The sequence below is a fragment of the Protomyctophum parallelum genome, assembly GCF_964188405.1.
Source record: "Protomyctophum parallelum genome assembly, chromosome: 23".
Lineage (NCBI taxonomy): Eukaryota > Metazoa > Chordata > Actinopteri > Myctophiformes > Myctophidae > Protomyctophum > Protomyctophum parallelum.
In genome coordinates, this window is record NC_139715.1 from 18,057,888 (window position 1) to 18,084,208 (window position 26,321).

Consider the following 26,321-nt stretch of genomic DNA (forward strand, 5'->3'; position numbering starts at 1 on the left):
TAATATACTGTATATTTAACAACTGAGCAACAAAACTGAGATGGGTGTGGTGGAAATCAAGCAAACACAGTTTCCTTTCCTTTGATGACTGGTGTCAGGAAAAAGGCGTATGGCTTCAAACAGCATCAAAGGTTTTCCTATTCCGCTATGAGCTACAACGAAAGACCGAATTGAAGACAATTCTAAACGAGTGGATCTCAAAGTGGGGTCCATTTGGAACCTCATGGGTTCCAAATGGACCTTTACAGATCCTGGGTTAGACAGCCTACAGAAGATGGTCCCTCTCATCCTCGTTCAAAAAGATAGCCTGATGGAAGTCGAATAGACTGAAACGTTAGAGAGTGTACAAACTATTCATTTAGCTGGATAGGTTTAAGTCTGAGGTTCCCACTTTGGGAACACAGATCGGCAATTTTTTTGCTAAATGCTCATTCATTTTCACACAGTGTTCATCCATGTTTGTCTGTCTATCCATTTGGGACACCCATTTGAAAACATGTTTGTGCCAGGGAGCCCATAAACAGAGATTTTAAATAGCTGATCTACAAGCTACACACACACACACCACCACCCAGATGGGGAGGCTGATTGAAGCATGAAGAGATGAAAGTCTTTGTTTGGTCAACGTGATTGGAAGTACAGCTGACACACGCGCGTGTGCACGCACGCACACACACACACACACACACACACACACACACACGCACACGCACTCGCGCACACACACAAACGCACACCTTAAATCAGACACACACGATAACTAATTAGTTATCCTGAAAAAACAGCAATGAAAGGACTCGCAAAGTCTGATTTAAGGTGTGTGTGTGTGTGCGTGTGTGTGTGTACATGCGTGTGAGAGCTGTGAGCGTCCCCAGGGTGTCATTAGCAGCTGCCTTAGATCTTTGTCACGATCACAAACATCCTAGCTGTCTGTCAACCTGACCGTGTGAGTGTGTGTGTGTATGTATGTGTGTGCCGTGCGTGCATGTGTAATTGGGAAATAGACATTGTGAGGACAAAAATGTCTGCTTTATGGTTAAAAGAGCTTTTTAAGCGTCTTAGAAATAGATTCAGGTTAGGTTTGGGCATTTAGTTCAATTTAGGAGTTAGAGTTAGTTATAGCTAGATCTATACTTGGTTGTGTGTCCGTGTCGGTCACCAAAAATAGCCGATCTACAAGCTCACATCTCGTCCCGTCGCGACGGTTATTTCCGGCTTTCGGGTTAGGTTTAACAAAAAGAGGCAAAAGTGATTAGAAATGGCATTAATAAAAACATCCAAATCAAAAAATGTCAATCAGGTATAGAAATTTGAGTGTGTGTGTGTGTGTGTGTGCATGTAATACTGTATATTTACATGTTACTTTAGTGACAGCTCTGTGTCAGATGGTGACAACCTCGGTCTGTCCCTACTGAGTGACACACGCCTGGGGGCTCTCACACACACACACACACACACACACACACACACACACACACACACACACACACACACACACACACACACACACACACACACACACACACACACACACACACACACACACACACACACAAAAATCCATGGAGGACACAGGAGGGGTCTACGTACAATAGGGTATCTGAAGGAAGAGATTGGATGGGGTGTGTGTGTGTGTGGGGGGGGGGGGGGGGGGGGGTCTCTGGCAGAAAGCACATTCACTTTCTCTCGAATTTCTTGATTGAGGCCAGCAACTGAGCACGATCTGGCAACTATGACAGACACATCTTGGTCGCTCGTTCTCACGTTCCGTTTTCTTAGGTTTGTTGGGCCATAATAATATAATTTTGGTCATTTAATTCGTTAAGCAGATGCTAGGTCCATTGTTTACCTGCCATAATAGTTCCAATATGCAGAATGTGTAGACAGATCAGATGCCAGTCTCAGTGTTTCCCTGGTATCCATTAGTACACATTGTTATTCAGATAGTGTATCGTTTACTTTAGACTGATGCTATAGGTTCATATGTTTGGTCCGACAGGCATTAGTCCGACACCCTAACCTCACAGCCAAGCCACGTACGGGTGAGTCTTAACCCGCCACGCTTGTCGGGAGCCACGGGTGAGTCAGCTAAGCTCGACAAAAAAATGAATAAAATGTTTGTATTCTTCTTAGCCAAGTAAAATGTATAACGGAGCAATTTTATATATAGTTTTTTGCTACTTTTACTGAACTAGAAAATCGGAGTAATTTCTTTCACCATGGGGAGCATACAATAGATGGGCTCTGGCTAGGGTGGGGCGGGGCGGGGGTCAGTGAACAGAGAGAGAGAGATGAGGAGAAAGGGGTGAAAGGTGTTAGAGGGGGACGGCGGGGGGCTCTCTTTCATGATGGGGACCCCACGGTGCACATCACAATGAGATGATATGCTGTTTAGGTCTGTGACACACCGAGAGAGATAGGCCTGCCTTTCATAGCGTTTAGCCACAGGCACGGACGACTGATATGTAATGCACACACACACACACACACACACACACACACACACACACACACACACACACACACACACACACACACACACACACACACACACACACACACACACACACACACACACACACACACACACACACACACACACACACACACACACACACACACACACAGCGTCGGATTGAACACGGATAAGAACAATGGCGTGCGTCGGTCTGAAAGGGTCCGTCACGGTCTCATGTGGTCAGGGTCTAATGGCAGACAGCACACAGATGTCCGCTGTCACAATCTGTCCCCGCACACTTGACGTCTTCATTGGGGTCCCCTTTCAGGGAATCTCAACGGTTTAACCGGAAGATAACAATACCTTTTTTTAAATACATGGGTGTGTGCGTGTGCGTGCGCTCTCTATGGAGAATAACATTGGGACATCCTAGAATTGTCTCATATAAGTATTCTGGTCCAAAAATAAACAAACTGTCTCAGCGATATTGTCAGGGAGGTACCGTTTACGAGTCAAACCTCCCGGGATAATTTGTTTATTTTTGGAACAGAGTTCTTATTTGACACAATATTAAAAGAAATTCGATGCAAATTTAGAACGGGGGAAAAACAGCGACCTAAATCAGACTTTGGTGCTCTATATCTGATACTATTAAATAATAAAACACATTGGAACCACAGAAACAGACTTTATTTTTCCCCCCATTTACCGAAAAGTTATGTTTTTTTTAGGCTACATAAAAATGTTTCCACCCAAAATATACTGTATTTATTTGATGTATGTATTCTACTGTATGGGTGTGCATATATAATGCAGCCATATAGTAAGCTACATCATATGCAACTACACTAAGTGTATAATTGAGGTACCACAATAGCACATTCCAGGAATAAATCAGTCTGTGTGCCCACATTAACCATGATATGAAATGCATTCCTATATGACCTACATAGCTGCCTGCATGTCGCATGATGGTACATTCATGAATAGTGAATAGTCGGTGCTTATGTAACTCTTCAAAAACGTGTGACACAACAGCCGGGGAAAGTGTGTCAATTCATTGAGCGACACTAGTAACTAAGGTCTAAAAATATAAAGTTATCCTGGCAAAACATGGTTTCTGCTCTGAGATCGAGAGACGGGGGGGGGGACCCGATCCAATCATGACGACCAGTATTGATTTTTGACAGCAAATTTTGATTTGGGTTTTAGTCACATTTTTCGGTCATCTGAAATGCGTGCGCGCACACGCTTTTGTTTTAAATAAAATAGTTAAAAAAACGCCCAAAATATACACCTTTAATCACAACTATAGCCCGTAGTTTGACGATATCACTTGTCAAAAAGAACATAATCGAAAAGCTAACTGTTGGATCTGCGGATCTGTTCATATTGGCAGGCGACCTCCCCCCTCCCCTCGCAACAGAATATAAATTAAAGTGGAGGGTAGCTGGCCTAGCAGCGTTTATCATCCCCATATGAAATATGTATTACCTGCATTCTGTGTGCGTGTGTGTGTGTGTATTGAAAAATAGAGTGAAAGAAGGAATTAAACGGAGGCCAGCCGAGAGAGAGAGAGAAGGTGAGATTAACATACATATTATTTAAACAGGAGGGGAAAAGCAAGACAGCCATTGAAAGTCCAGTCAACACACCAGAGCAGAGACATGGCATGGCATCCAGTCAACACACCAGAGCAGAGACATGGCATGGCATCCAGTCAACACACCAGAGCAGAGACATGGCATGCGAGGAAAGTGTTGGCAGTATGTGACTTTATTCAGGAAGAGGACAGCACAGAGAGAACCCCAGTACAAGCAAGGCTTCAAAACATTAACCCATTCTGACCTGAGATCAGATTCTAAAAATGTCTATTACATCCTGACAGTTTCATTATTAACCCATTCTGACCTGAGATCAGATTCTAAAATTTCTTCGATTTTTCAAAAATAGCAGACCTACAAGCTCGTATCGCGCCACTCGGTGGCGCGATATGAGCTTGTAGATCTGCTATTTTTCAATAGCTAAAGCATAACATGATGCTGACACCAAAATGGGTGCCCGTTCAGAATGGGTTAAATAAGAAACGACAATAAAGGGAAGATTAGAAGCAAGGCAAAACAACGTCCATTGGGAAATACAGAAGAGGAGAAGAAAGATCTATGAAGTTGTTGTACAGTGCATGTTCTCACCGGGAAAAAAAGTGATAAGAAAGTGATAAGAAAATACATACAGTACAAGAGGTGAATGTGAATGTGTGCAAAAGCTCAAACTAACTTTAGTGGGTTGAAAAGGAAAACACGAACAGATATCAATTGGGACAGGTACAACGGTGAAGATTTGAAGAGCTACTGTGGCTAATGTCAACATTATGTGCTAAAAGGTTAGTTAGCGTTTCTGCCAAAGGGAAAAAAAACAACAGAAGGTTTCAGGTACTCTTAAGAAATGCTTCAACAGATACAATAATTCTAAAGGGAAAACGGCCGATCAACAAGCTCACAATGCTTGAATACCGTCCGAACACTGGCGCGCAAATACGTATGAATCAGTCTTCATGGTGTTTACATATATTAGTTGAGCCGCGTGCACGTGTTGCTCTTACGCAAGCGTGCACTCGAATACAAACCGACAGACTGTCAAATAGGGAAGGGACAATAATCTTTACATTTGTGGTGAAATAGTCCGACATACACTGGACCTGAGTTGGCTCAGTACTTGGACCATTTTCTTTTTGTTTGTTTGTTTTCAGTCTACACCAAATGTCTTTGTCCGAAAATAGCCGATCTCTGCTATTTTTTGGCTAATGTTCCATCCCAGAATAATGGATATTGGGGGTTCAAGTGGTTAACAAAAGTGCAATTTTAAAGGTTTTAACATTATTTTGATTGCCGGTATATAATTGTCGTCAATCGCAATTAATTTTGGCCACAGTAATCGGGACATGAAACTTGCACGCCGTCCCGTTCGTAGCGCTAGAGTCCGTCTGAGAACCTGAGGCGGTGGCACCTGGTCAGTGCCTGATTGTGAGCGAAGTTATGCGTTTGAGCGTATGTGCATGTGTCCGTGTCTGCGTACGCGTCTGTGTTTCTATTGGTGTGGCTGCGCGCGGGTATCCTGCTGAGCGAGTGCGTGTCGGCGTACGTGCGCGTGTCCGCGTACACGTGCACGTTTCTATTGGCTTGCTGGCTGCGTGTGGGTATCCTGCTGAGCAATAGCGTGTCTGCGTACACGTGCATGTTTCTATTGGCGTGGTGGCTGCGCGTGGGTATCCTGCTGTGCATGTCTGCATGTGTGCGAGTGTCCGCGTGCACGTGTGTATTTCTATGCACATGCGCATCGCCGTACATCTGCCCCGCCATCGCCCGGATGTTATCGGCGTAACTGGGACTCTGAACGGCGCGGTCTCGCGGGAGCCTGCGATGCAGGTGCGCATTGTCCAGCGGAGCGTCGCCGCCGGCGCGCACGTTGTCCAGCGTCCGGCTGCGAGTGTGGCGCCTCGCCCCGTTCGGGGTCCCGGCATCGCAGTTTAAACGCATGTCGCCCAGCGTCAGACTATGGGACATGTCGGCCTGTCCGTCCCCTTCCCTACCCCGCCTGTACCCTTCTTCTATCCCGCGGTGGACCTCGGCACGGGTGCTACGGGCGCGGCGGGCGCCGCTGCGTAGCCTCTCTCCCGGGCGGTTCGAATCCCCCGGGCGGTGCGAATCCCCCGGGCGGTTCCCTGGACGGTTCGAATCCCCCGGGAGCTTCGGGTCCCCCGGACGGTTCGAGCCGTGGTAGGTGCCCCGTGCGTGCCGGGCGCCACCCCGTGGCTGCGGGAGGGGCTCCGAGGCCCTCCGTCGCAGCGTGGGGAGCAGCGAGGACGAGCGGCGCGGAAGAGGAGGCTGGGGGAGCGGTCCGTCGTCGTCCGTTCGTACCTGGGCGGTGTCGGCCGGGGGCGGCGGCGCCCCATGGAGGCTGGGCTGGTAGGAGGACGACGACTCGGTTGGTTCTGGAGAGGCCACGGGGGCGGGGCCCGGCTGAGGAGAGACCACACCATAGGAGATGATAAAACAACCACCCTTTAACCCGTTCTGACCTGAGAACCAGGTTCTTTAATTCAGTGCTTTTCAACCCTTTTTCATGTCAAGGCATTTGAGCCACAGACTAACATTTGATGAGATTTAGTCCTCTCAGACCTAGAACTAAAGAATATTGTGTTACTGGTCGATACGATTTACACAATTCCTTGCTGTATTGATGTTGGTAACATAGGAGAGATGACAGGCAAATATTGATCAAAATAACACTTCTTCTTAAATTGTGTAGACTTCTTGTATTGCATGTACGTTGTATGTAATTAACACCCGAGCGCCCGGGGGTATTTGGAACCATTACGTCAGGGCGCCCAGCGATTTGCAGCTTCAGAGCCTATTTCAATCGACAACAATGGGAAGTATGATTACTTCTAACGCGACAAGCAACGGGACCACGATGGGCCGTCAAAAACACAATCTTTGTTTAGAATGGGAAGCATTGTTTCAGATCAATAGTTATTCATGTTTTAAGATTCTTCCTCCCATCCACTAAAATGGAGGGAGGACCACTTTGGACCTCCGCTTTCGCCGCTCGGAGTGAAAATGAATGCAGATGGTTAAAACTTTCATTGCCGTTGGCGAAAATACTCATCAATTCAAATCAAACCGTTCAGTCAAACTGCCATCAGCGAGAATACTCGTTTATTCTCTTATATGATTAGTTCTGGATTGCTATGCATGCGGTCAGTAAACACTGACTGTTATTTTAACTTTAAGCTTTACAACAAAAAGCCAACAATTAGGGGACCAACTATTAGTTAGTTAATATGAACACAGATGCCTGCCAGTCACAATGTGGCACAGCGTCTCAATCTGTGGGACACCTGAAAGGTCTTGGAAATGAGGGACTGTCCCACGCAATAGGGGGGGGGGGGCATCTGGTCACGGACCTGTGTTCCCGAGCGCAGCAGCATCAGCTGGATGGTGCCGCGGGCGTTGCCCTCCGACGACATGGAGCGCCGCAACGTCTCCATGGCGGCGTGGTTGGAGCGCCCCAGCAGCGCCTCGCCGTTCACCGCCGTCAGCTGGTCGTTGACGCGCAGGCGCCCGTCCTGACGGGACGGGACGGAGAGAGAGACGGGTACATGCAGAGGGGGAGGAAAAGAAAAGAGAGACAAGAGCATTAGCGGAGAGATTGACCTGGTCCGACGCCCAATCCTGATTTCGGAAATGTCCTGGACGAGTGGTTCTCACACGATTTAATTTCAACGACCACCAGACCCGTGGACACACTCAAGAGTCACTTCTCTGGAGTCCTGCCTCAAAGCAGACCAGAGGTAGAAAACTGTCGTTCCCCGATGTCATCACTAGGGACGCATGCATCAGTATGCAGGGTCTGGGGGTGGCAATGAAGGACCGGGAAGTCCGATCGTGGCATTGTGAAATCCATGATCTCGGTCGATCGCAGTCGAAAAATGATGATGAAGAGTTACAGGCCCGTAACCGTAAGGGGCACACCTTGTATATGACGTTGTCCTGTTGAATGTCGACAACCTTTGCCACTACTTTGTAGTAATCCACCCATTCTCTCTGTCCCGGGGGCCCATTCTTTTTTTGTTATACCATGCTTTAAGTTGACATGCCTGCATGCGTTACTTCTGGGTTGACCGTGATCGTTGAGGTGAACGACGTCCAAACATTGACAGGGAAGCTGCTACCAGGGGTTGAGAAGAGCCATCAGACCGGGCCTCACCTCATGGCCATACAGTATATAGGGTGTCTTGATGATGTCAGACTGACAGAATATGATGGACTTGACAACCATTATATGGAGATCTAAGGTTCTCCATGAGGTCACGAGATGTCACATCCATATGATGTCACGAGATGCGATACCATATATATATTGTAAAAATGTGTAGGAGGAGTTGTGGACTGGGCACGTCAGTGGAACTTAGTATAAAAAAGGCCCTGAGGTATGGGAGAACGTCCTCAGAAAACCCAGACGTAGTCGTGTCTACAACTTCATATTTGCAATGATTTTAATGCCATGGATTTTATTTAGAATATTGGACGACCTCTGTCCGTGCGACCGTCCCTATAGTCAGGCCGCGAGGAGACACGGCGGCTCACGCACAAAAACACCTTCGCACCGTTCCAAACGCAACGTGAAGATGGAGAACGAAAGACAAAACCGTTAATGACAAATTCCTGCCAGAGGAAATAACAGCACGCTAATAGTTTTTTAAGACCGCTCTCAGCTAACGCCAGTGTGTGTGTGTGTGTGTGTGTGTGTGTGTGTGTGTGTGTGTGTGTGTGTGTGTGTGTGTGTGTGCGTGTGCGTGCTGGGCTAGTCTGTGCACGGGTCTCTTGCAGATTAAATATACATATATTTTGGCATATTGTCATAATGTGATGATGTGTAAACTAAAAGGCAAAGGCCCCGGGGTGCTCTGAAAATAAATACAGAAGTAAGTCCAGATCTCATGGCCGCCGGGAGGGGCAGCTAATTGTTTTTTGGGCAAACTGTTTGCTTGAGCTAATGTCTGAGTTTATGGGAGCTAGTTGTAGCTGTCGACTGCACTTGTATTATCCAACTGTGCTCAGTGTCCTGTCATTAAGCGTTACGGTTAACAGCTCCCTCTCTTCACTTATCCAACAAGAGACTATTATCTCACCGTGCCATACTGCAATATAAGAGGCTGTGGCCGCAGAATGACTTCCTTGAAGTGACAGAGCTTTGCTTTATTGTTAAACATCTGCATTACTATTTACTACACAATTAGAGTGATCGTTTTCCTGTTGTTCTATAGCTACCTAGCACACAAGTTAAATCTATAGGCTAAAGGTGCCCACACACCGAGCGCAGATTCGGATTTTTAAGCGGCGCTTCTCCATCGGTTTTCCGAAAAACGCGGCCGGTGGGCAACCACCATAACCCATTTTGACCTGAGATCAGATTCCAAAAATGTCTTCTACATCCTGACAGTTTTCTGAAAAAGCTATGTCTCTATGTCAGTCGTTCTTCGATTTTTCAAAAATAGCAGACCTACAAGCTCGTATGAGCTTGTAGATCTGCTATTTTTCAATAGCTAAAGCATAACATAATGCTAACACCAAAAGGGGTTCCCTTCATCAAATGGTGATCCGTGGCTCAAACGCAGAATAAATAATGGCCCTTTGATATGCAAAAAACGTTGAAAACCACAGCTATAAGAAGACATACTGAAGACGAGAAATGTGACAGACTGCAATCTGTAGGGTTAATGGAGAGCCGACATCCACCTTGTTGCATAAACGCCACTTCAACTTGGCTTTCATCAGTCTTACTGTATAGCGTACAGTAAGACCGCAGGCTTCCTCGCATGTGCAGTTAACTCAATTATGTTTACTGCCCATCGGAGGCGGCGTCCACAGTCCGTCATCGCAGCACATGCCATTAACCCATTTAGACCTGGGAACGATTCTACAAATGTCTTCTAAAATCCTGGCAGTTTTCTGAAAAACCCAACGCTTCTATGTCAGTGGTTCTCAATATTTCATGTCAAGGACCCCAAAAGTTATATGTAATGGGCCGCCGACCCCCCCCCCCCCCCCATCTGAAAATATGTTGTTCCAGTGACCTCCCAGAAGATTTGAGTTCAAAACGTTCGCTCTGAAATAATATGCGTATATTCAAAGATTTGTGCCACATTTCACTTTTTGTAAAAAAAAATAGCAGACTTACAAGCTCGTAGCTTGTAGATCTGCTACTTTTCAATAGCTAAAGTGTAACATGATGCTTAGAACACCAACAGGGGTTCCCGCCCCAGAATGGGTTAACGAGGCTAATCGAGAAACCATAAACACGTGGCGACAAACAGCAGCAACAACGGCCCGCCTCGGCTGAAACCGCAACGCGTCCGGAGAACTGAGTTCACCGAGGGCGAGAGATATCTGGAGCCATGCCAGTAATGGAGAGAGAGAGAGAGAGAGAGTCTGTGGTTATGTTTCGAAGGCGAGAGAGATATAGTATTGTGTGCATGAATACATAGCCACTAATGGAGGGAGCATGAATGGACAACGTTAAATCACTTCTAAGTGTTTTTAGAGAGCAGCCTCTTTTAGACTCTGACCACACAATGCTGGAGAGAGAGAGAGAGAGAGAGAGAGAGAGAGAGAGAGAAATCTGCGGGAATACAATTTATTGTAGAAGCCATATTTCCTTTCCTTTATACACTCTCCCTCACACACACACACACACACACTAAAGGTCACGTCACAGTGTGTGGCGCCACGATCAGTCCAGTTCATTACGGTCAGCGTTGACCTCTGACCCTGGCTCATTAACTCAGCCCCTTCTGAGCTGACCTACAGCACAGATATATTACACTCTGTCACACACACACACACACACACACACAAGCACACACACACACACTCACTTAACCTAAATGTCAGTCTTCCCATGTAGCCAACGTGTGTCTTTCGATGCAGCTAAAGCCTAAGTCATGCTTTGTCGCGCGGTGGCATTGTGCGGCCGACAGCGGCAGAGAATAGCAGATCCACAAGCTCACAACGTGTCACATCCGCAAAGCATCATGGACTCGTTGGTCGGATATCCTCGCCGTTCGCATCGGGGCATTTGGATGTGCCTTTCCGTGCAGCTTTGCAACATTTTGTCTTTCAATGCAGCTTCCGGTGAAATGACATGCGATGCGTCGTGAGCTTGCAGATCTGTGATCCTCTGCTCGAATCGGCCTCGACGTGTTTTTTGTTTTTCCCCCCCGGGCATCCATCGTGGTATCTTTCCATGCGGCGTTCCCCCTGCAATGCAGACGCTGCAGAGAGAGAGAGAGCATCTGAAACCATGTTAGAGGGAGAACGAGGTCCTGACATCAGCCAAACCAAAACTATTAAATGGAAAATAGGTTAGGTCCCCGCATGAGTCCTCGCTCAGCCCCTCCCTCCGTGGGTGTGTGTGTGTGTGTGTGTGTGTGTGTGTGTGTGTGCGTGCGTCAGTCAGACTTAGGGGACACGTGCGTCTCCTCCCCTGCCCTGAGCCTGCCGCTGTGTGGTCTCATTAACGCCCCTTAACCGATTTACATTTGCATGCATCAGGATTTGGGTTGGAGACAGTAGGGGATTCTCTCTCTCTCTCTTTCTCTCTCTCTCTCTCTCCCTCTCAAGTGCGAGTGTTTCCACTCAACTTTCTTCTGAAGCACAACCTTGCACGTCTTCTGTTCTCGTCCTCAATATTCTTGAGTCTCTATAAGTCTCTCTCTCGCGTCCCCCGACAGAACATTCTGCTGGTAAAATGGCCGTGGCGCTCTCTCTCTCCCTCTCTCTCTCATTGGATTATATTCTCATTTCCACTGCCGTGTCCCTCTTCTCCCTCTATCTCTCCACTTCACACGTCTTGTTCTGTGGCGAGCGTTTGAGGACCCAGATGAGAGAGAGAGAGAGAGAGAGAGAGAGAGAGTCTGAGAAAAGGAAGAGAGAAAGGCAAAGGCAGACGTGGCGTTCGTTTCGACCACTATCCCGCGCCCGCAGATGACGCCGCAAGAGGGGGAGGGAGGGGCTTCGGGGACGGCCTCCCGTCTAGCCACAGGCCGTTATCTACACGGTGCACGCAAACGCACTCTCTCTCTCTCTCTCATTCCACCCGCTTTGTCGTTTAAGAGAGCGTTGTCGAGATCACTCGCTGGCAGGAGAGAGAGAGAGAGAGAGAGAGAGAGAGAGAGCCGAGAAGCACTTGACGAAGGCACCGAGCAATATAGATAAGATGTCCGCCGCGCTAAAGCGCCAAGGTCAGCGGGGGGCCAATGAGGAGGCAGAGGAAAGGGGTCAAAGGTCAGCAGGAAGCCGCAGCTGGGGGAACGAGGTAGGCAGAGGAGGAAGGATGGGGAGAGAGTGATGAAGAAAGAGGAGGGGTAAGACGAGAGGAAGTATTAAAAGAGTAGGTCCTTTAAGTGGGTTGGGATGGGTCTTGTTGGGATGTGGGCGAGCTGAGGTGAAGGATGCCCTGAGAGAGAGAGAGAGAGAGAGAGAGAGAGAGAGAGCACTTCGTCCATGTTGTTTCCCGTCTACAGTTCTGTGGACTGACTTGGTGACCTGATCTCAGGTCAAAATGGACTAATGTACAGTAGATGAGGGCTTACCTTGTGGGCGGCTCCTCCGTGTATGATGGACTTGATGAAGATGCCCAGGTCCTCGCCCGTCTCCCGGGACTTGTTACCCTTCAGGCTGAGGCCCAGGCCCGCCGAGCCCGTGTCGTTCAGTGGGATCTCGTACGTGAGCTGCTCCCTGCCGTCCTCCAGGACCACGTTCACGGCGCCGTCCTCCTTCTGCGCGAGGAGACAGAGGGGCAGGGGAGAGAGAATGGCCATGAAAAAGAAAGTATAGTAATAACTAGAGATGTCCCGATACTGTATCGGTATCGGGGAAAAGTATCGGATAGGCCCTTATTTGTCTATCGGTATCGGTGAATATGCCAGTCTAACCATCGATCCGACACAGGGGTAAGGGGTTGACACTATGGCAGTTAAATAAAATGTGGAGTTTGCTTTGGAGTTGCCCAAACTGCAAGTGCACATTTGAGTGAGGATCGAGTCTGCTATAAACACAACACGAGATATATAGCTAGATGTAGATAGCTATAAACACAACATGAGATATATAGCTAGATAGCTATAAACACAACACAAGATATATAGCTAGATAGCTATAAACACAACATGAGATATATAGCTAGATAGCTATAAACACAACAAGAGATATGTAGCTAGATAGCTATAAACACAACACGAGATATATAGCTAGATAGCTATAAACACAACACGAGATATATAGCTAGATAGCTATAAACACAACATGAGATATATAGCTAGATAGCTATAAACACAACACGAGATATATAGCTAGATAGCTATAAACACAACACGAGATATATAGCTAGATAGCTATAAACACAACATGAGATATATAGCTAGATAGCTAGAGTGTACATATCTCTATTAGCAAATTAGCAACTGTCGCTCGAATGCCCGTCATCTGCATTACTAGTACGCATAGCTCAGCTGAAACAATGTCAACATGGACTTGCCCTGGTTGTGGTAATGACCCAACATTGGGTTGGAAAGTATGGGGTTGTCAAACACAATGTGGAGGAACAAATATAGTGCTCTTTCCAAACGTTTTCCAGATTCTAATATAATTTCTATGCTATAACCCACATTCATTGCACTCTCTGACATAAATGCATGCACACCCACACACACATGCGTGCGGCATGCACACAATGCAAGCAACACTGAATGCTGGAAAAATAAATGAGAGGCGTGTGTGTGTGTGTGAGAAAGAGGGGTGAAAACAGGTGGATGAAGATAAAAATAAAGATGATAAACGATAAAGATGAGTGAGGAGGAGAGAGGCTGACAGCAGGAGAGACACACACACACCTGTACCCCCTTCCTGCCACCTTCTGCCTCCACTGATGCTGAAGCGATTGACCAAGATATAATAATGGCTACCACACAGACATGCCAACTTAGGCTTGTTTTATATTTTTATTTGTATGGTGGTCAAGAATGCAATTAAGATACGATAGGATGCCATTCAAACAGAAGCATCGGATGCCAGTTCAAGTGCGTACCTGGTATCCTACAGTTTCAATGTGCAGCAGAGTATATATTAGTAGCATGTATTGTTTAGACTGACGCTATGGGTTCTTGGTTTAACTGTGACGCTAGTGTAGTGTACTGAGGCACCGCACTGTCTCTATGCATTCTATGTATGCGTTTAGCTTGCTTATTGTAAGATGCTCTCAATAAAGCATCAGACAGACAGACAGACAGACAGACAGACAGACAGACAGACAGACAGACAGACAGACAGACAGACAGACAGACAGACAGACAGACAGACAGACAGACAGACAGACAGACAGACAGACAGACAGACAAGGAGAGCAGGTGCGTATTGTATTGTATCGTATTGTATTGAGAGAGAGAGACAGATGGGTAATGTGGATAGAGAAGTGGGGAATGATGGCAGAGGTTATTCCATTTGGAGAGGAAGGGCACGGGGAGGCGCGGACGTGGCAATTGTAAAGGAAACGCAATAACCTTTTCATAACGCGCTGCACCCAGCCGCCACCCCGCCACGGACCACAATGGAGGGGGGGCGGGGGGTGGTTGGGAGAGAGAGAGAGAGAGAGAGAGAGAGAGAGAGAGATATTTTGGCAGCAGACGTACAGATGAAGCATTTAAATGTAATAGCCCATCCCTGAGGTACACCTGCTACTCTTTAATTCAAATCGTCCCTCTCTCCGTCTCTCTCCCGCTCTGTCCTTTCTTCTCCGTTGTAATCTCTCAATCTCGCCGCCGTCTTTCCATTTCCCACCTCTCTCCTCATCATCTCTCGCTCTCCCCTTCGTCTTCCGTCAATTTCTCGTTCGCTCTCCCCCCTCACTTTATTTTTTTCTCGTAACAATATCCCCGCCCCCCCCTGTCTGTCTATCTGTCTGTCAGACGTCTGTCTGTCTGTCTGTCTGTTTGTCTGTCTGTCTGTCTATCTGTCTGTCAGACGTCTGTCTGTCTGTCTGTCTGTCTGGACGGTGTAGCTCTGATGAAAATGAAAACGGAAGGGGAGGAGGGAGGGGGGCGGAGGAGGGCTGAGGAGGTGGTGACGAGAGTGAAAGTACAATATGACGGGGGAGCCGCCTGCAGGCGTCCGGGGGCAAAAAGAAACGAGAGACCCCCCCTCAAGGCACGTATACACACCTTGACCCCCCCCCTCAAGGCACGTATACACACCTCGACGCCCTGTCAGTGGGCGAGTTTGTCTTCTACATCCTGACAGTTTTCTGAAAAAGCTATATGTTTCTGTGTCAGTGGTTCTTTGATTTTTCAAAAAGAGCAGAGATACAAGCTCATAGCGCACCACCGAGTGGCGCGCTATGAGCTTGTAGATCTGCTATTTTTCAATAGCTAAAGCATAACATAATGCCAACACCAAAAGGGGTTCTCGCCCAGGGCAATGTTGCTAACAGAACCATGCTAGCTGACACTGTAACAGATTACACACCGTCTATAATGCTCGATTTGTACTTAGTCGCCCCACTGTGTCGCGCACTGGAAATAGCCGATCTACAAGCTCACAATGAACGCGACGCATTGTGAGCTTGTAGATGGGCTATTTCCAGTGCCCGTCAAGCTACGCGACAAAGCATAAATCAGGCATATTGTTCAATACAGATGACAACAGGAGTGACCTATCCTGTCCCTCTCCGCTTTGTCCAATCTCATACCGCCTCATACCGCCTCATACAGAACCTGTCAAAAGGGCATATCTTTAAATACTTGATGGCATATATCATCTCAGCGGGCATGTGCCAGTCACAGGCAGCCGCCACAGTGTGTGGGAGAACATTGCCAGCGTCTTACATCAGGCGAAGCACGCACACACACATACGCAAGCACGCACGCACGCACGCACGCACGCACGCACGCACGCACGCACGCACGCACGCACGAACAATGAGCGATCCCTTCCTTTCTTCTAGACGTGTCGTGCAGCAACACTGTTCATTTTGTTGACTAAGACTAAATATGTTGATATAGTCGACTAGAGACTAAGACCAAACATTTGAACACGGGATATTCTGCTAAATGAGTACCTTTCGATGCCAATGCTTTTGCACTTTTAGTACATTTTCAATTCCAGATTTTGACTTACTCATGTAAAAAGACGGGAGTACTATTTCCCAGCACCAACTGCAACCAATGCAGTCAGACCTTAGCCTGGATCCAGCCCAAAGACCCCGCCCACTCTCTGAGTGGACTGCATCTCTTGGTCTGGTGTTGTGCTGTGAACCTATCATTTCTCCGGTACAAAAATGTATTATCCAATGAGAATCGGTGGTGGGGGTGGGTCTAACGAACAACCAATCAGCGCCGAGGCCCGTTTTCAGCGTCATCACACAGCGCAAAACACATGAGGAAGGAGGGAAAAAACAACAACAATGGCTATTGGTTGAGGGAAATTCTAATCCCCTCCCCCTTGAAATCGCTCAGACAGGAGACAATGTCAGACTGAAGCTTCAAGAAAGCTACAGTCTGATAATCAGGCTAGTCAGAGCTCAGATTGTGGGTCATGCTCCTGCAGGTGAATCCGTATAGTAACACAGTCACGGTCACACCGCCAAACGGAATGCAAATATGGTGCCGCCATGAATTGTTAATCCCAAACCGAGTGTCAGGACTGAAGTTCTATTACGTGCATACGAGACGTGGTGATGATTATCTCCAGAAAGTAGAATCCGTCGTGGACTCTATGGTCCAATAGGAGAGTCTCTAAGGTCTAGGAGGATTCATGATGTCACCGAGCACCACCTGTATGTACCCGTCTGTCACCCCTGTATGTACCCGTCTGTCTGTATGTACCCGTCTGTCTGTATGTACCCGTCTGTCTGTATGTACCCGTCTGTCTGTATGTACCCGTCTGTCTGTATGTACCCGTCTGTCACCCCTGTATGTACCCGTCTGTCTGTATGTACCCGTCTGTCTGTATGTACCCGTCTGTCTGTATGTACCCGTCTGTCTGTATGTACCCGTCTGTCTGTATGTACCCGTCTGTCTGTATGTACCCGTCTGTCTGTATGTACCCGTCTGTCTGTATGTACCCGTCTGTCTGTATGTACCCGTCTGTCTGTATGTACCCGTCTGTCTGTATGTACCCGTCTGTCACCCCTGTATGTACCCGTCTGTCGCCCGAGCACCTGGGTGGAATTACAAATGATTGGCCTGTCACTCCACCACTTCCTGCTGGGGAGACATTAGGACAACAAAAAGTACTCAAAACTATCTCAGTTAACAACACACAACATCGTATTTCTTTATATGCGGACGACATCCTACTGTTTATTGAGAATGCTCCACAGTCAATTACACACATTCTTAAGATTTTTGATCAGTTCAGTGCCATCTCAGGCTACAAAATCAATTGGACAAAGTCAGCCCTTTTGCCGCTAAATGAGGAGATGCGATCTGTTGTTCTGCCTCCCATAATCCCAGTAGTGAACAAATTTAAATATCTTGGCATAGATGTGTTCCCGTCTCTTCAAGCTACTGTTAAAAACAATTATAGTGACACTTTGAACAAAATTTGTCTTGATTTAGACAGATGGTCGTCATTGCCCAACTCTCTTCGAGCTCGAGTATCAATCATAAAGATGAATGTCCTCCCTAGGGTTAATTTTGTGAGTTCTATGCTCCCACTGCCACCGCCAGCACAGTATTGGACTAAGATTCATTCTGCTATATCTAAATTTGTGTGGAATAGGAAACGCCCACGTCTTAAACTTTCCTTGTTACAGCGGACCAGAGCTGATGGCGGTCTCTCGTTGCCTAACTTCAAATTATATTATTGGGCTTTCACTCTTCGCCCCCTTTTAAGATATTTCGACTCAACTATAAAGGTTTGTTGGCGAGAGCTTGAGGAGAGTTTGGTTCATCCTGTTGAATTGAGAGATCTGATCTATTCAAACATAACGAATAATCAATGCAAAGTTCGCTTTGGGCCAATCATTTCTCATTTAGTAACAGTGTGGAGAGCGGCTGAAAAATTGCGCAAGATTGATTTGAAATGGAATTCGTTTTCCCCAGTGTTCAACAATGATGGTTTGCTTTTGGACAATCGTCCTATTCGTTTTCCAAGATGGAGTTCCAAGGGGATTCATACTTTGGGTGATTTATTTGATGCTAATGGTTTACGTTCTTTCCAGAATTTATGTGATATTTTTAACTTGCCTGGTAACTCTTTTTTTTTCTATTTACAATTGAGAACTGCCATGAGGACATATGGGGTGCCATGGCAGACCCCCCTTGCAATGCACCCTTTGCATAGACTTATCTGTGGTATTAGGTCAAGAGGTTTTGTTTCCATATTGTATGATTATTTATTAGAATCTAGTTATGGGACCTTGCCTGTCGATACTGTATGGAGGAATGACATACCAAATCTAGATCCAGATTGGAGTTGGGATACAGTGTGGTCTAATGTTATCCTGTCTTCTAGGAATCCTGATCATCAACAAATTCATCTAAATTTTGTTCATAGGACGTACTTAACCCCCCGTAGATTGTGTGCTATGCGGATTTTAAATAATCACAACTGCACTTTCTGCACTTCAAACACCATAGGTACATTCTTTCATATGGTGTGGGAGTGTCCGAGTGTCCTCACATTTTGGAATTTGGTTGCTACTAACCTTTCGACTATTCTACAAGTTAACATCACACCCTCCCCATCTCTATTCTTATTGAACGATGTATCCCAGTTGCCATTAAATAACACCCGTATTCGTGTCTTCTTTGCTGGCGTAACGGCCGCAAAGAAGATGGTTGCTTCGCACTGGAAACCGCCTCATACATTGTCATTTCGCCAGTGGGCTTTGACCTTTCTGGATATCATTTATCTAGAGATGTCTACAGCAAGATTGCATGGTGCAAAAGAGGAAAACGTTGAGATTTGGTCTGGTATTGCAGATTTGGTTGGGGGCATGGTTTGATCATTATTATTGTTATTATTATTATTTGTTTTTTGTTTTCATTGCACAGTGGTTGAAGTGATGACATTTTGTGACATCTTTGGTCTCGGGGGGGGAGGGGTGGGTGGGATTGTTTGTTTTTGTTTTTGTGTGTTGTTTTATGTGTGTTTTGTTTGCTTTAAGTCTTTCATGTTGTTAACGTGTCTTGTGATTTTTGTCTTAAAATAAAAAACATTTGATAACAAAAAAAAAAAAGTACTCAAAACGCCTGTACTTGAGTCAAACTATCGAGATACTCGTGGTCAAATATTACTCGTGGCTACTAGAAGGCGCTCTCTGGTGGTCCTTGAGCACCAACACCCAGGTTGTGGGTTCGACTCCACCACCGCGGTGCGACCGGCTTCGTCGGGCGTCGACACGAACACGATTGGCCCGTGTTCCCGAGGGGAGGGAAGCCGGGCGGGGAGGGTGATATTTGTCACTGCATGTACTCCTATGGGCAGGGAGTGTCAGGACTGAGGCTCTACGACCTCCCGGTGGGGGCTCCTAACTGGCAGGTGAGTCAGTAGGATACGACGACGGCAGTGACAACACACACAGGTGTGTGGGGAAAAATAACGGGAATAACATAACGACTAAAATGATCCGTTTATCGATTGCCTATAGCAACCGGCGAGGGTCATTAACACACACGACGCCACACGAGCACTTCTCGCTGAGAATGGTATGCAGGCATGCACACAGACACGCACGCACATGTGTGCACGCACACGCACAGCCATTGTATCCAAGGGCTGGCCCACACACACACACATCGATGGGCGCAGACGTACCCCAGAAAATCCCATCACCTAATGCCCACGGCCAGACTGGAACCAGAGGGGGTATCTCTGCGTACTCCCACCCACACCCCCACACATCCCTATCCTCTTCCACAGCCAAGAAAGAGACAAAATAACTCTTTCTGTTAGTTTGTGTGTGTGCGAGCTTGCGCGCACGTGTGTGTGTGTGTGTGTGTGTGTGTGTGTGTGTGCGCGCCAGCATGCCTGCGGGGAGGGAGGTTGACTCACAGAGATTACACACAGAGCCTTTTGTGGGCCAGAGGATTTTTATAAATTAATAAATAAATAAATAAGCGGCAGCAGGATTAACCGCGAGGGCGACATTCAATTAAGATGAGATCTCGCGGCGCTCTCTGCTGACGACAGCGGTGGGGGGGAGGGGGGGCTTAGAGTGGCGGGGGGGGGGGGGGTCTCCTGGCAATCAATTAACCGCCTCGATGTCTGCCTCGCTCCTCGCAGTGGCAACCTTTTCACGAGAGAGAGAGAGAGAGAGAGAGAGAGAGAGGGATGGCCGATGGAGTTTGTCAGTGGTTTTTAAAATAGACACCTAAAGGTCCTCTCAGATGGCGAGGCGAGTGACGCAGGCGTTGTGGCCTGGATCAGTGACAGGTGTGCTCCATGTCCGCTCATGATGACGGACGCGGGACACCAAGCTCACCCCAATCCAGGTCTAGTGAGCCGCCGGGCGTGTGCACGAAATGAGCATGAACTTCTCCGCGCGTAATAAACCACAATAAACACACGCCCCCAAAATGAAAGTCAGTCACTTTCCGTCTAAAAAAAAGGCATTTTATCTCATGCGTCTCACTTTGAGATCGGCTACTTTCAGCAACGTGTCCATTTGGAACCTCCTCAAGGAACCCAGGTGGTCCCTGGACCCCACTTTGAGAACCAGTGACTTACATACAAGTCCATCCAAACGCTTGAGATTATTACAATGTTCAGACAGACAGACAGACAGACAGACAGACAGACAGACAGACAGACTCCTGTCAGTCGACCTCACTTCCTGCGGTGCGGCCTTTAGGCTCGCTGGACGCAGATCAACCATGTGCACCGTGACCCCCTTGCATCCTGTCCTTGGCACAGTCAGCACTCTGGCACGCAAACACACACACACGCACACACGCCAAGGACACACTAAGGTTTGAATGTATGTGCATTGTGCACTAATGCACACGCGCGCACACACACACACACACACACACACACACACACACACACACACACACACACACACACACACACACACACACACACACACACACACACACACACACACACACACACACACACACACACACACACACACAATTGCCCGCTCCTAACCCCCAGAAAACAATAGTTCCCCCGCCAGAAGGCATCGCTCTGATCTCTAGCCCACTAACTGAAGCGCCGCCTGCACGCCAAAATGTCGACAAGGCGTGAAATAAAACAATCAGATTACAACTTATCACTTTTTAATTAGCAGCGGGAGAGCACTCCGGAGTAGGGGGGGGAGGGTTGGGTGTTAGGCGGTTCCATTCTGCCTTTGTGTGCTGATAATTGGGCAAATTCTAAAGCTTTTGAGAGTCATTCTTTTGCGCTGAATGGGAGAAGACACCTCGCGTGGCTGCTGAGCATCTTAATGCTGCTGAAATAATGTTCCATCTCTTCAAGCTCTGTGGGGTGAGCCAGGACAGCCCAGGGTTTGTTTTAACCACTATATGCTTGGTTGAGCGGAGTCCCTCAAGACACTATGCTGGTGACTTTACTCTATACTGTATCTTTGCTTGATTTTCAGCGAAGTAAAAGAAGTAAAAAAATCAAATTATACTATTATGCAAAATCAAATGCACACACTGTCGGGCAGAAACTTCTCACCTGCTTTTTAGTTTTAGTTTTTCCGTAAATTAAGTACTGTACTTATGTACAATCCTGAGGTATTTGTATACTTTACGTTTAAATGGGACCTTCCGTATAATTAGCATTTTTACATTTGGTACTTTTGGCACTTTAACACTAGCATGTCTGAACTCATCTCATCTACTAATATGACTATGAAAGGTCAAGATGACCGTGTTTTTCATGCGATTTGATTGGCCACTCTCTCCCCCACTCGTCTTCACACCTCTCCCTGCAGTGCCTGCACCCGGTGACGGCTTGCCATTGTCTTCTAAATGTACATTCCAACTAATTCCTCATGTGTATACAAATGTAGGCTACGCACAACATGTAGACTAAATGTTGTTTTAGAGGTTATATTTTATGCGGTTTGCAGTCACAGCAGCCACTCCGCTGAACGTGTCAGTGTCGCTAATGTGGTGTGAACTGTGAACCGTGCGGGCACTGGTGCTGTCGAGTGCCGGCAGCCCACAGCTTCTTCTTCTGAATTACTTTATCTTTGCCTTGAAAAAGACTGTAGGGCGTAGGTAGGCTATATCCATTTTGCGTTTTGCTGTTTTCCAAAACAAACCAGCGTGCGCTACTGTTTTCTCCAAAGCGACTGGAAGGACGAGGGACTACAGACATACCAAGTAGCCAATCTGCTGATTAGGCTACGCTACCCGATCAGCGATCACCAGGGGGCAGCGACAACACACACACACACACACACACACACACACACACACACACACACACACACACACACACACACACACTAGCCTTCTATATAATGCTGCACCCATGTATATATTAAATATACCCAGCATACTTTTTGGGAAGGCTAAGCCTTGCCTATGATCAATGTAATTTATATATATTTGATTGATTGTGCCAGCAGAGAGGTCCGCAGCAGAAGAGAGGGAGAGAGAGAAAAAAAGAGCCTTGCGTGCGTGCAAATTGCAAATCAATTCCACGTCGCTTTCAGAAAAGTTTACAGATGAAGGACGGACAGAACTGTCATCTTTTGACTGACAAAACATTTAGCGGTTCGGTAGGTCTATCTGGTTGGAATGATTTCAAACACTGTCATTTTAATTTGGAATCGCATCGGCAAGCTCCATGGAAAGGAAATGTCGGTCGAGTCTAACTGAGCATTAAACTAGAAAAAGTGCCCTTCTGGGCACAGGTCTCCACCAGGATAGGAATGTAGGACATGGCATGACTATGGAGATCATGTGTACCGATTTGCGTGAAATTTGGATAAAAAGGAGTAATAATAGAAAATGTGTTTTACATATGTCGGCCTCCTGGTGGCGCTATAAAGAGCAGATGTGAAAAATTCCAGGCAAAGGTTTTTCCTTGGCCTCTAGGGAGTTGGCATACAAAGTTATCCACAGATCCGTGCAGATAGAGGTAAAAACACTTTTCGGCCAGTTATAGCGCCACCTTGAGGCTGAGTTGAAATTGTTCATGTGGCATTTGGTCCTCGGCATAGTGGGAATGTGGGTGCACAATTTCACGGAAATCACGCGATGTGTTCATGATTTGCAGCATTTTGTTTGAAAGTGAGCATTCCTGTGAACTTTGGAAGCCAATCTTAACCAATCAGGATGGAGTCTGATAAATGTGAAAGACCGGTTTCGTTGAATGGCTCTAGAGAGACTGTGTACCAATTTGCGTGATGTTTGGACAAAATCTGTAGGTGTACTGTGCAAAAACTTGTTTTGCACAAAGCGGCCTCCTGGTGGCGCTATAACAGGCCGTTCTGGAAAGTTTGGGGCAGAGGTTCATCGTTGGCATCCAGGGAGTGTGTGTGCAAAATTTGGCATCAACCGGGTTAACGGTGGCCGAGATTAGCTGCTCACGGACGGACGGACGGACACACACACACACACACACACACACACACACACACACGGACGGACGGACGGAGTGCAAAACATACTCTCTCCCCATGCTTTCGGCCTGGTGGAGACAATAACATCCCTCATCATGGATAATAATCATTGTATTCCTATTCCTATTATCTCAACATAGTAAACAAATTCCAGTTAACCAGCCAAACATATATGATTTAATTAGTTGGAAATGGAATGCAGGATTGGCAGTTGAAATGCAAATGACTCATTAGCTTGAACAATGCCGTTTCCAGCTGTCGGGAGGTGTGAAACTTCACTGCTTGCAGGGGGAGAAAGGGTGACAGTGGTCATTTGGGCGAAAAAGACCAGACCTACTAGGTATAAGTATGCCTAAAATCACATTTACAAAACGTTTCAGATGAGAAAAAAAAACAGAGTTGATTTGAATCGAATATTCTTGGGCAAAGAAAATCCACTTAAAAATCTCAAAATCGGTCAGACTGACCGCTTAGACGTGCTAGTGTTAAGGACATTTTGATGCCAATACATTTTGAATTCCGGACTTTTTACTTAGAACTGTACAACTGTTTACGAACAGTTCTACATTGTTACTGTACAACTGTTTACGAACAGTTCTACATTGTTACTGTACAACTGTTTACGAACAGTTCTACATTGTTACTGTACAACTGTTTACGAACAGTTCTACATTGCAGAATTTACGAGTTTGCCCTTTGTGTCCCTGCATGGCTTGCGTGACGCTAATGCAGAGCTGTGACTCTCGGGGGGAAAGGAAGTCATTACGACTAACTGTACAGACGCAAACGCAAGACATGCTCCCATTTTCTATCAATCCATTTATCCATCCGTCTGTTATTGTTCTATGTATAGTCCTGTATACGTGTCGTACCCAGCGGTCGCTTCTCTTCCTCTTTTAGATTCTATTATGCACTTATGGACGATCGTATCGCTTGACAACAGACTCTGTTCATGACATGACTTACAGTATGACGAATCTTAATGCTTTATTAGTTGTAATTGTAGTATACGCTGCTGCGGCATTTAGTCTGTATTCCGAATGCAGTTATATTAAAATAGAGGTTAAAAATAGAGGTCAAAGCTCAGTGAGCTTGCAGAACTGCTATTTTCACAATGTTGATCTGCGGAACAGAGGAAAACAAAGTGTGATGCATGCAAAGTATACAATCATAGGGTATGATTCTTTTTAGGGGTCACAGCCTGAGAAGGTTGAGAACCACTGCATTAGGCCACATAGGACCCCCATTTGAAAACTTGCATTAAATACCCCAACCTACATCACAACGTCTCCAGAGTTACAGGCCAAAACACGTCCATTTGGATGCCTGACATTGAGAAACGGTATAGCTTTAGACTGCAACACCTTGTCTGCCCCGGACAGATTGCGGACCCGGATCTACTTGGTTTTAGTCTGATGAACGTCCGGCGTCAATTTTAGATGCCGTCAATGCTAGTGAGCTAAAATGAGGCCATCCTTGCTCTGGAAAACGCCAATGTTCCAAATTGGGATCACCCGACAATCAGAAAAGACCTCCGAACATCGGCGTTTTGTCAAAACATGGAGAGCTCCGTAGATTTAGAGTTATTCAGCTTCTCAGGCGGCCGCTATACAAGAAGTGAACGTGCAGTGGGCATGCGCAAACCCCGTCTAGGATCACTGAAGAAGGAAAGGCCAAGCCAATGGAAATAAAAGAAAAAAAAACCTGATCCCGTTTGAGTATTCCGTCATGAATAGACAATGTGTTAACCTATTTTGGGCGGTAACCCCTTTTGGTGTTAGCATTATGTTTGCTTTAGTTATTGAAAAATAACAGATCTACAAGCTCATAGCGCTACGAGCTTGTAGGTCTGCTATTTTTGAAAGATCGACTGACATAGAAACATAGCTTTTTCAGAAAACTGTCAGGATGTAGAAGACATTTTTAGAATATGATCTCAGGTCAAAATGGATTAATAGCAGAACGTGAAAATCAAGAGTTGAAATTGTAGCACCGCTGAATGCAGAAGACACTACGGTAATAAACGGCACATATTATGCGTCTAACGGATGTCGTTTAAGATGCTTTTCACAGGCACATGTGAGATGCAACAGCCTCTAAAAATAGAAGAAATTTATATTCATAAAACACACACACACAGAAGCAGATGGCGAAGGCAACCTAATGCATCGCCATCATCATTACGTCTTTGTGATCATTTGCTTTCTCTCTCTTGCGCGCATGACACTTTCCTTCCTCCGTAAACAGACAGACAGACAGACAGACAGACAGACAGACAGACAGACAGACAGACAGACAGACAGACAGACAGACAGACAGACAGACAGACAGACAGACAGACAGACAGACAGACAGACAGACAGACAGACAGACAGACAGACAGACAGACAGACAGACAGACAGACAGACAGACAGACAGACAGACAGACAGACAGACAGACAGACAGACAGACAGACAGACAGACAGACAGACAGACAGACAGACAGACAGACAGACAGACAGACAGACAGACAGACAGACAGACAGACAGACAGACAGACAGACAGACAGACAGACAGACAGACAGACAGACAGACAGACAGACAGACAGACAGACAGACAGACAGACAGACAGACAGACAGACAGACAGACAGACAGACAGACAGACAGACAGACAGACAGACAGACAGACAGACAGACAGACAGACAGACAGACAGACAGACAGACAGAC

At 46.6% G+C, this 26,321-nt stretch overlaps 1 protein-coding gene across 1 annotated transcript in view; it reads right to left on the reverse strand.

Moving 5' to 3' along the window:
- Window positions 1-26,321, reverse strand: part of LOC310853930 (partitioning defective 3 homolog B-like) — a gene marked incomplete at both ends in the record, with an annotated part of 195,089 nt that overhangs the window by 130,278 nt on the left and 38,490 nt on the right. Inside the window, 3 exons of the mRNA XM_083758404.1 lie at window positions 5,476-6,477; window positions 7,425-7,586; window positions 12,615-12,800. Of these exons, the coding sequence (XP_083614530.1) occupies window positions 5,476-6,477; window positions 7,425-7,586; window positions 12,615-12,800 (1,350 nt within the window). The remainder of the gene's footprint in view (window positions 1-5,475; window positions 6,478-7,424; window positions 7,587-12,614; window positions 12,801-26,321) is intronic.